General features: G+C 37.8%; 1 protein-coding gene across 1 annotated transcript; it reads left to right on the top strand.

Moving 5' to 3' along the window:
- Positions 1-2,967: 2,967 nt before the first annotated feature.
- LOC119655897 (innexin inx2) lies at positions 2,968-9,632 on the top strand. The gene is made up of 2 exons (XM_038062048.1): positions 2,968-3,882; positions 3,970-9,632. Exon 2 carries the CDS (start codon positions 3,982-3,984, stop codon positions 5,059-5,061), a length of 1,080 nt encoding a protein of 359 aa, XP_037917976.1. The 5' UTR covers positions 2,968-3,882; positions 3,970-3,981; the 3' UTR covers positions 5,062-9,632.
- The last annotated feature ends 1,990 nt before the right edge of the window (positions 9,633-11,622 follow it).

The raw sequence follows: 11,622 nt of genomic DNA on the forward strand, positions 1-11,622 counted from the left end.
GACATATGGAGGGGCATGCCCAGCGTAGAAATGCGGCAAAGTCAGAGTCGCTTGATCTCTGGCAACGCAGATGGGGCGAGTCTGCGAAAGGTCGGTGGACGCACAGGCTCATTCCCAACATTAGGATGTGGCTTGAGTGAAAACATGGGGAGACCAACTACCACATTACCCAGTTCCTCACGGGACACGGTGGTTGCTACAGGCAGTATCTGCACCGCTTTGGGTTGGATGATTTTCCGAACTGTCCCAGATGCGATGGCATATCGGAGGATCCAGAGCATGTGATGTTTCACTGCCCACGATTTGCGACGGAGAGAAGGAGCTTAAACCAGGTGCTGGGCAGGAGCGGGACCCCGGAGAGCTTGGTTACTGAGATGCTGGAGTCCGAGGAGAAGTGGCTTGCGGTTGGTCCCGCAATCATCCAAATGCAAGAGGAGTTGCTGAAAGAACAAAGAAGGAGGAAAGCTGCAAATAGGAGAAGGATGAGTGCCTAAGAGCAAACCTACCCCGTGAAGTAATACCTCAATGGTGGTCCCGCGGGGCTGGGGCTGGAGAGACCGGGGGTGGTTTTTAGTGGGTGTGAATCCCACACGCGCCCGCTGTAGTTCCGCCGTTCGGGCGGCGGAGCTGCGGCGGACGTGTCTTTCTAAGATTTTCCACCTCCGTGTACGCACAAAAAAAAAAAAAAATGTGTGTATGTAGTTACATATACGAGTTAATGAAGTTTGTGGGTAGTTAATCCAGATAGATATATTAGTACATTAAACCATCGGTATTCAATACACATACTATATATGTGTATATGTATACTTTTGTGCAATGAAGTAAACCGGAAATATAAGTACGATCAATTTATATATGCATGGATGTGTACAGTATTCGGTAATAGCCAGTTTGTTTGTCTATGGTGAGAATTATGTCTATGCCTGTAATATGTCCGTATATCTTATAGTTTGGAAAAATATGAAGGAATATGTCGGATTTTTAACTATATACAGATGGCAAAATGTGCGTAGAAGCTTCTCATATAAGATGAACACAAAACCTTTATTCCTGAAACGCTCAGCTTCCGGTATTGCGACTTGTTTGTATCCGCGCTGGAAAACTTTTGCCTAAGGCCCATTCGCCATGTTTTTAAACACCACAGACTTTGGTCCTGTTTCGTAATATGTAAGTAGACTAAGCATAGAGGTAACCGCCAGAAATTTCAACTTTCTGCCAATTTTAACAATGAATAACCTAATCCCTAACGTCATGAAAAGATTGTCAAAAACAGCGCCCAATGTGGGGCATGATTTGGAATTTGTCTTTAGCGCCCAACGTGGGGCAGATAACTTGTAATTTTATTTGGGATTACCAAAAAAAAGTATTCGAAAATTTTATTCTTCTAATAACCGAATGCAAGGACAAGGTGTGAGGTACCCGATGAAAACTTCTTAGTAGTAATTTTCTAAACAAACATCTTTCACAGTCGAAAGAGAGTAAAATGGAGTCACCTACAAATTAAATTCTAAACGCTGATGTACTCAATAACTGCTAAACGAATTAAAAAAACTGTAATGAAGCCTTTTCATATAATTTAGATATCCAAGTAGGAAGTCCTCTCGAATTGAATTAATTAAGTCTTCCTTTCTTTATTTTAAGAATCAACTTATAAACCCAGCATCATAATTTCTCGTTTTTCTTCTATATGCAGTTTCGTTCACAATGAGAGTTCGTAGGTCAGCTTCCAAGGCAATAACCTGGAAGTCATTTTCGAAAGGATATCTCCAACTATGAAACTAGGTCCCCGTCGCATCATTTTAGGAATTCTCTTAAAATAATATATTTTAAGCAAGTGATAAACGAGAAATGTATAACGGAAAGTTTGCTGCAACTCATCCTTTAATTAACAAACAAAAAATGTCAATATCGAGATTTGAAAAACAGGAGAGAAGACTTGGAAGGAAGGACTTTTAAAAATCTAAGACCACCAATCTAAGACACCATTTAGCTACGAAATCTTCAGATATGTAAGCAGGAACGCTTTGATGCAAGTCCTCCGAGGGGTCAATGGCGTAGAATCAAAACACCATATTTAATTGGACCTGACGGGATATGTGCAGCGATGCAGTTTTTTTAGACATTTATTATGGAGAAGCCTTACAGAACCTTTCAAATCAAAATTTTGGTGTTTGGATTGATTGCGTTCTTTAGTTTCTGTCAAATCACAGAAAAATGTGAAAGAAAATACTATAAAATTTTTGCAATACAACTTTCGGGTCCTCCTAAAGGATAAGGGTATAAGTGCGTATCGGTAGATTATAAACGCAGGAAGAAGTTCGTCATATGCATATCTGAGAAAATTTGTCAACAGGTGGTTTTTAGTTCTAATTCGTGAAAGATGGTTAAAAAGTAAATTCTGAAAGAATAGCAAAGGCGAGAAGGACATTCGACATTCTGTCATATCTCCGGGGTTAGAAAATTCCTTAAAAATTTATCCTTGGATACATAATGGAAAAAAAAATCAAATTGAACAATTTTTCCGAACCACAAGGAGGGAACCTTATACCAGGCTGTGCACACATACACCCAGATGAGCCAAGTGCTACTGCTTTACCAGAGGAGTTACAGAAACCCGTTTTGAAGGGGAAATCCGAAGCGGATAGAGGTTGAAAATGATGCTACTGAACTGTGCAAGCCCTGAGAAGAAAAGTCGCTGGACAGGTTTTAAATGTGCGTTAATGTAGTCGTGCGGCTACTGCTCTTACTTTTCGTATACGGATACGCTGTATGGACACGGAAGATACTCAACCCACTTCAGTGGCAGATTTGAATTCTCCTATGTGTCTGTGTTACCACCTCCATTCGAATCAAATCATCAAATTTCCAAGCGTTCCATGCTCGAATGCGGAGAAGTTATTCGTTTTATCTGTGGTCGTTCGAGCCCGATGAGGCTCCGCTTGTACAGAGTTATTTCTGAGGCCTTGCTCTTCATGTTCTTCTACTGTGTATGGATATTGTAAAAGAAGCCACGCTACGCTCGTTTATACTCTATACTCAATGGGGGTAATTGCTTAGTGTATTCGTCTATTAAGTAGTCACGAATTTGTTTCCGAACCGAACGCTCCGGTAAGTGATGTGAGCGTGCGTGGAGTGAAGTAGTGGAGTTATGAGCTGGAGTGAATATTTGTGATGAATTAGTGCGCTATCTATTCTCATACAAAACAAAACCCCATCATACAATAGCCCGAAAAAATCAAGATACTACCAGCGTCGCCTTCGCGCTCTGTCCCATGGAGTGTACTAATCTAAATTGCAGTTGATAATAGAAATACTCCAAAAAACGAAAATTTATCACTAGTACTCGTTACAATACAAAAGATAGTATAGTCACGACTGGGTAGTTAGTGTGTTAGATGCGAGATTGTGCAGATAGCGGACCACGGTAGATGCAAATGCTAGATATTCTCTATGTTCGCGATAACAAATTTCACGGCAAGCTTCATTTACAACAAACCTGTGCGACACATTGCATCGGCTCGGTTGCAATCGCGTAGGTCTCTCTAGTACCGCGCTCTAGCGAGACCAACCAATTCTAAGATCCGCTCCCGTACAAGATCGTTCCGTGGCGACCACAATTCGGGATCGCGTTTATGGATTTCTTTGAGGTCATTGGCGTGAAATGATTGACCAAAATTCTATGAAAATTTGACCAAGTGCGTCCGAAAGTCCGATATAGATACGGCACCCCCGGAACAACAACAATCCCAGTAACCCGTCTGTTACTAGTTGAATTATCTAAACCAGTGATCCGTTGAAAAGTGTGCTGTGAAGAGTTCAAGTTGGGTTTGAGATCGAAGTAATTGAAGAAGTTTCTAAGGATACAACAGAGTTGTATAGGTAGTACCAGACAAAAGGATATCGTGTGATAGAGTTCTAATTGAGAATTTTTTGGTTTTTTGTTGTTTCGTTCTTGGATACGTGTAGAAAGCAGACAACATGTTTGATGTATTCGGCTCCGTTAAGGGGCTCCTGAAGATCGATCAAGTATGTATCGACAACAATATCTTTCGGATGCACTACAAGGCAACCGTTATCATACTGGTTGTCTTCTCGCTGCTGGTCACATCACGGCAATACATCGGTGACCCTATCGATTGCATTGTCGACGAAATCCCACTGGGAGTTATGGATACTTACTGCTGGATCTACTCAACATTCACCGTGCCCGATCGGCTGACAGGTACAACCGGACGTGACGTTGTCCAGCCGGGGGTTGGTAGTCACGTGGAGGGCACAGATGAGGTCAAATACCACAAATACTACCAGTGGGTCTGTTTCGTGCTTTTCTTCCAAGCCATCTTATTTTATGTTCCACGCTACCTCTGGAAGTCCTGGGAGGGCGGAAGGATTAAGATGCTCGTTTTGGATCTGAATTGCCCGATCATGAATGAAGGATGCAAAAATGATCGTAAAAAGATACTTGTCGACTATTTTACGGAAAATATCAACCGACATGATTTCTACGCCTATCGATTCTTCATCTGCGAAGTGCTGAATTTCATCAACGTCGTGGGACAAATCTACTTCATGGATTTCTTCCTGGACGGCGAATTCTCAACGTACGGCAGTGACGTATTGAAATTCACCGAGATGGAACCGGATGAACGGATCGATCCGATGGCGCGGGTGTTTCCTAAGGTCACCAAATGTACATTCCGTAAATACGGTCCATCTGGTTCGATTCAGAAGTTCGATGGTCTCTGCGTGCTGCCGTTGAATATCGTCAACGAGAAAATCTATGTGTTTTTATGGTTCTGGTTCATCATCCTTAGTATCCTGTCTGGATTATCGCTTGGATATAGATTTGCTATTTTCATGTGGCCTAAACTTCGTATGTGGCTGTTGCGTGCTCGCTCCCGAATCTCACAACAAGAAGATGTGGAAAATATCGCGAATCGATGCAAAATCGGTGATTGGTTTGTATTATACCAATTGGCTAAGAATATCGATCCGCTAATCTATAAGGAAGTCATTAAAGATCTAGTTGCAAAGTTGGAAGGAAAAGATATGGTCTGATTTTAGGAGGATAATAACTTTTTTTTTTAAATTTTTTTTATGAGTTTTTTTTATGATGTCGATATAAACGTAGTAGGTATCCTATTAAGCGTAATAGTGATAAAACAAAAAGAAAATTAAGAAAGAACGAAGAGAAGAAAACTGTCTAATTCCTCTCATAATGCATATCTTCTTTTCCTTCTTCTTTCTGCGCGATTTTTCTTTTAGATTTTAGATACAAATGAAAGTAAAGAGAAAGAAACCACTTTTTGCGGTAGAACAAAGTGTATCTGATAGACTTAAAAGTGATGATGATAACTTTAAAATGTCAACTTGTTTTTCCTTCATATCGATAAGGTATGATAACGATGATAATTGCACTACTACAACTCGCCTTGTTAGCGTTAACGAATTTTCGTATAGTATTCATGAACATTCCAGGAAATCGGGGTAGCCATACATAGACAGCTAAGGGAAAGCGATGGGGGTTCGAATTTCTTTCATGTGCTTCGTCCAGCTTTCCAGAAATAATGTTTGCAGATGTATAAGTGGTTCTTCTGCTTTGTTGAGTGTGACTCTGAATGAGAGCTCATAGGGGTAGTTTCAAAAGACTTGGTGTATCGTGGAAGCCCTTTTCGAATGATATATCCTGAGGGACGATTTACCATCACATTCGCCCCTTGTCTGGTTTCGAATGTTGAAATAGAATCGAGGAATTTTCCTTCTGTACTCATTCATCGCTGCAGGAATCGAATGAAGGGTTCGAATTATATTCGTATTTATCGGTATAGGAGAGGGCGGGGGACTAGGGAATACCATCAAATATAGGTGACGCCAAAACGAAGGAACCGGCGGAAAATTTCAAATTAAAAAGAAAAAAAAAATATGTTTACTTTCATTTGTAAGACAACGAAAAAAAGCCTAAACCGTGCACAACAAAGACATCTTTTGGCGACCTGACGATGTCAACAAGTTTTGCATTATTTCTTCGGGAGATTGGAGGGAATACTTTTGTTCCCATTAAGAAAGAGGGAATTTTCAGTGGCTTCAAAATTAGACATTAGCACTTACATACGCATGAGAACCTTCTATATCCGTTCTGGAAATTCTTAAAACTTAGGTGGGATAAGTAGAGTCGTAGGAAGAAAATGCGATGCTCGGGGTGAAAATCGTATCATCCCCCCCCCCTCCTATTTTAAAAATTGATTTAATTTTGTTAAAGTTCACGCTTCTTGATCCCCAAGAGAACCTCGAACCCCGGGAATCCAACTTCCCCTAGGCTTGGTTCGGTTGGAATTGAGAGGTTCTTAAATCGTCACCCAACGGACCAAGCCATCGGTGTTTTTTCGGCCTTCGCGTTCTGGTAGGATCCCTGCCTAGCATATCTGAGCGATTTAACGTCAATTCAGCTCCGTCTGAGGCTCGCACTTTAATCTGCAAGTTTGCAAGTGGATATCGTAAAATTGGCCACTCCACCTTTTGTGATCATTTTCAATTCAAATTATTTGAAATTTTTTGATTTATGGTGTAATTGTTACGATATCTCGTCAATGAATTCATAAATGAACTTTGCACAATTTGACGAGAATGAATTCAAAATACAATAAAAGAAAAATTAGGCGTATAATCAGTATGACTGATAGTAATAGCCCAATTTATGGTTTCGAGAAAGCCATATTTCAAAAGTTTGCCATTACACGAAGGCATTTAGTGGTTTTATCAAATAAAAAGTTAGCAAGTGCTCGATTGTAAAAACAACAACAGTTGTCAGATTCCAGGGTCCAAAACTAAACAGTTAAATGTTTTCTCAGTATTTGGATATGTTCATCTAGAAATACCTAAATTCAAGTCAAATACACGAGACCCCTCTGTAAAACGAGAATGATCCTCACACATACCCTTTGCCACCAACACTTCCCGAGCCGTTCTCTGTTCAACCCTCATTCACGAGCCTTGGTCCCCTTCTCTTTCCTGAGCCATTCGAATGTCCGAACCCTCACCAGACAAACCATTTTAGATCTATGACCCTGAAATTCCACGGCCAGACAAAGGGTGTGTTATTCGACACACAGTTACATCTGCCTTTTCTCATTCATTTTTCAAGCCCTCATCGCCATTGCAACGAAAAAAAAATAAACCGGTCCCATAAGGGAATACCCATCTTTGCGCTACCTGTATTTTCCGAATTCTTGACTGACTGCCTTGCAAGGGAACAAAACAATATAAAGATTGAACAAAGTCAAGGAAACGATCTTTTTCTATTGAACCGATCGTTTGAGTAATACCTGGCTAAATCTGGGCTTAGATATTTTCCTGGATTTTTTTAAATGTTTTTAGTTTTCTAATTGCATTTATTTCATGCCTGGAGGACTCACGTTTTGAAGGACTATATTTTCATTGACCCATCCAAAATTCTCTTTCTACTTAGGTTCAAGAACTATCAGAAACTACTCCAATTAAATGACGTAACGAATTTTTATACTTGAAAGAAGTGCAATTATTTTTTTCTATACAATTTTTAAAAACCTTTTTTTACAAATATACACAAAATAATGAAAACAAGAACCTTAAAATGCATTTAAAGCGTAAAAAGACAATAAAAGACAATGTGAAAACTTCTAAGACTTATAAATTTTCCTTACAACCATAATGAGTCATTAAATCGCATACGCACACAACAAACACATGCAACTATAAATTGTAAAAAATGATGTTTCAAAACATGCCTATTGTAGATTTAAAACTAAATAAAATGCATTTATATAAATATTTCGAACAATTGCTCAAATTAAAAATATAAAAACAAAACTTTTTGATAAAATGTTTTATCTTTCGGATCTTTAATATTTAGAAACGAATTATTCAATCTCATACATGTTATATTACGGAATAAAATTATAAAAAATTCGCCAATTACTGTACAAAGTTAGAATTTACACTGCAAAATTAACCTAACACGTACACAATTCCACATAAATTCGAATAAGGATATCATTTAAAAAAGTATATATAATTAGAAGGGAACAGGATCTAAAACAATTTAATGACTTATTACTGTTAAAACGAATACTATGCCTTTTTTCCTTAAGAAGATTTTATCAAGATTTTTATAAAGTTCGCGCACTATCAGTGTCAATAAAAAACCACACATATTACACACGAAAAAACACAATAACATTCTCCGTTGTTTAGCATGATGAATATATTTTATAATATATATTTATTGAATTTTTATATCTTTTTATTGTGCGATACTTTTCAAAAGGAATCATAAGTTGTTTTCAACTTATTGTTCCACTTTAAAAAAGATCTAACGAGGAAACAATCAAAAACAGAAGAGACTACAAGTTGTATAGCACTAATACGTGTTCTTTTTATAGAATATATATATAAATTATATATTTGAATAGTAGCCATTCCTTTTAAATTCGTATTACCTGTCTTTTCAATTTGTATCCGAATCTAATTTTGCTAAATGAATAAGAATCAACTCACAAAGTATGCCAGATTTGAGATTTTAACCCCTTCCAGTTGGTATAGTTGCAGCTAAACAGTGTAGTATGTCCAATAAGCAATATTTTTCTCAGTTCTAAGACAAAATAATAAAAAAAAAAACGAAAGACGAACAGCCTAGCATATATATATTACAGTTTATGATAAATAGAAGAAACAACAGAATGAAGCAAAACATATCGTCAATTAATAAACTTTCCGTATTCCATTTAATAATTTTATAGGTAAAAGTTCAGTTCCACTTTACTGGTAGATTTTATATATAGTTTTCTGTTTTTATCAGTTATAATTTTCCGCTTTGAGATTAATATCAATACAATATTAACATTTTTTTTGCAGTAGTAAACCATTATGTTGAGAAGATGCACAGCATGATTATTTTTTTGTCTAGAAATTCAATTCAGTAGATTAAATTTTCTTTTAATGCATAAATTTTATAGGAAATAGCACTAAATATATATATATATTATGATATGATAATTGCCTGCCATATATTAGAGAAGTGAATTTTTTATGAAGAAGATAAAACTTGGAAAAAGTATTCTACTTTATTTTTCCTTTTATTAATTTATACGTAGTGATGATTTTCAGAGCTAAAAAGTCTTCAATCGGAATATTTAAATTGAATTTAGATAATTTTTTTTTTTAATTTCAAAATTCAAAGTATATGATATGCATTAAAACTATTCAAAAAAAAAAACACAACAACAATACATGCAAATTCAAAAGACAAACCCAATTCTACACTTTCACGCAAATTTTCTTTTTGTAGAAATTTTGAATTTATGCATAAATGATCATCATTTTTATTTTAAAATAATAATTTTATAATTTTTTTCTTTTCGGAATTAAAATTATTATTTCTACTTATTTTTATATGAATTATATGATAAGGCATGATGATAAATAATATTATTGATAGATAGTAATGATAATGATGACGTTGATGATATTTATGTAGTAATGAATGAAGATGGAGAAAAAATATAAAAAATGAAACAACTGAATACAAAAAAGCAATTAAGAGAATTATTTTATATATTGAAAAATAAAGAAGTAATTAAGAACGAAAAACTAAAGTGTTCCTTATTTCAATCTATTTTTTTTCAGGTTTGTTTTGGCTGGAACTTATTTTCTGGCTTGGAAATTAATTTAATAAAATGTGTAGTGAGCGTTTAATAACGTAATAAAATTAAAAGTCGAAATTTTCCTTTCTAACTTTACTAACATTATTTATTCTGCAAATATGCCTCTTCTTGAGTAAAAGGGAAAATCCGAAATTAATTTGTGGAAAGTGAGAATAGAAACCGTTCAGAAATTTATCGGCTGGGAATTGGAATATAAAGTGATACTTAGGGAGGAAATTAACATCACCCTCGTTTCTTGAAAGTAATTTATGTCTATTAGTTTGGCTGATCTTTTTAACGCTTTAATCCCTCATCGGTCATTTACGCAATTGCGTGTGTCATGCTTTCAGTACTTTAGAACCACAACAGAACCATAAGAGACATCTGACTCTGCTTTAAATTTCCCCTGCTCTGATGCTTGCGAGATACCTAACCCAAATTATGTGAACCTGGCCCGAATCAAGTAGATCGAGTTAGCATAGAGGTGACATTGGCATTTGCAGGAAAAGGACTTTTTTGTGCACCTTTCTGTCACAAGCATCTCACAGCCACTTCACGGCACTGACTCACGTAGATTACACATCAAAATATAGCCGGTTTACAGCGTTTCTGTTAAGGATCTCGTATCCAGCTAAAGGCCCAAATTACAATTGAAAACAGCAGCACTAATATAGTGTTATTTTTAGAAAACTCGGGTTTGATTTATAGAAGCCATCAACGTCAGGCTATTACTAGACAAATCTGTGAATCTGTCCCCAATAAATCCGTGAAGGTCTCTGTTTATCACTGTTATATAATTGTGTAAAACAGAACCTTATTAAAATCGGTTTACTGTCTGGCCTGGGCACGCCAGAGTGTGGGATTTTTACCCACTAAAACCACCCCCGATTCCATGCAGCACTTTTCATCAAACTGGAACTGCATACAACAAGATAGAACTCACCACCCTGGCTACAAACAACCTGCAAGTATGCCGCGGTCCTCCTACGTTCGGCATTATCCTTGCCAGAGCCATATTAGTGGTGGAAGTTTTTTTTGCACGCATGCTCTATGTGCTGCTTATAATTGAGTTTTCCGTCTATCATCACCGCCAAGTATTTGACGTTCGGCTTGGAAGTGATGATACGATTCCCGATTCTAATCCACGCGTAATTTCTCTTGCGGCGCTTAGTGATGAGGACTGCTTCCGTTTTTTCCTCCGCGAGTGCCAGTCCAGCACTCTCTAACCAAGCCTTAACAACATTGATTGCTTCGCTTGAGTGCAACTTAGCATCCTCGAGATGCTTTGCGACCACAACTAGTACTATATCGTCGGCGTAACCCACCACCGTGGCCTTCTCCGGAACCGGATGGTTGGGTCCATTATCGGTATTATACCAGAGCCTCCCTCTTGCAAGTAGCCGTGAATTACATTTTCAGCCAAGCCAGTAATCATTTTGATGGCATTAATGGTTGATCTGGCTTTACGGAACCCACACTGCCTATCTGAAAGGCCCCCTTGGCTCTCGACGACTGGGAGTAATTTAGTATAAATTACCCGCTCAAACATTTTTCCCATAGTGTCTAGAGGACATATGGGTCTATAGGAGGACGGTTCTCTTGGAGATTTGCCAGTCTTAGTCAGCAGCACCAGCTTCTGCCGCTTCCATGGTGCAGGAAAGATACCCTCAGAAACGTTTCGAACAGCTCAGCGAACATATCCGGTCTACATTTGACGGTAGGTTTGAGGACCTTATTCGGTATGCCGTCCAGACCTGGGGTTTTGCTGTTGCCTATACGACTGCACATCTCCAGCAGCTCATACCTGGTGACTGGTGGAATCGGCGTCACATTCAAGGGCCGCTGGAAAATGTCACTACCCCCCTCTTATATAATAATCGTTGGCGCAACAATCCGTATTGGATCAGGGCCTTGAAGTGTGTTAGAGCACTTCATTCAAGAC

The sequence above is a fragment of the Hermetia illucens genome, chromosome 4 (genome assembly GCF_905115235.1).
Source record: "Hermetia illucens chromosome 4, iHerIll2.2.curated.20191125, whole genome shotgun sequence".
In the NCBI taxonomy this organism is placed as follows: Eukaryota; Metazoa; Arthropoda; class Insecta; order Diptera; family Stratiomyidae; genus Hermetia; species Hermetia illucens.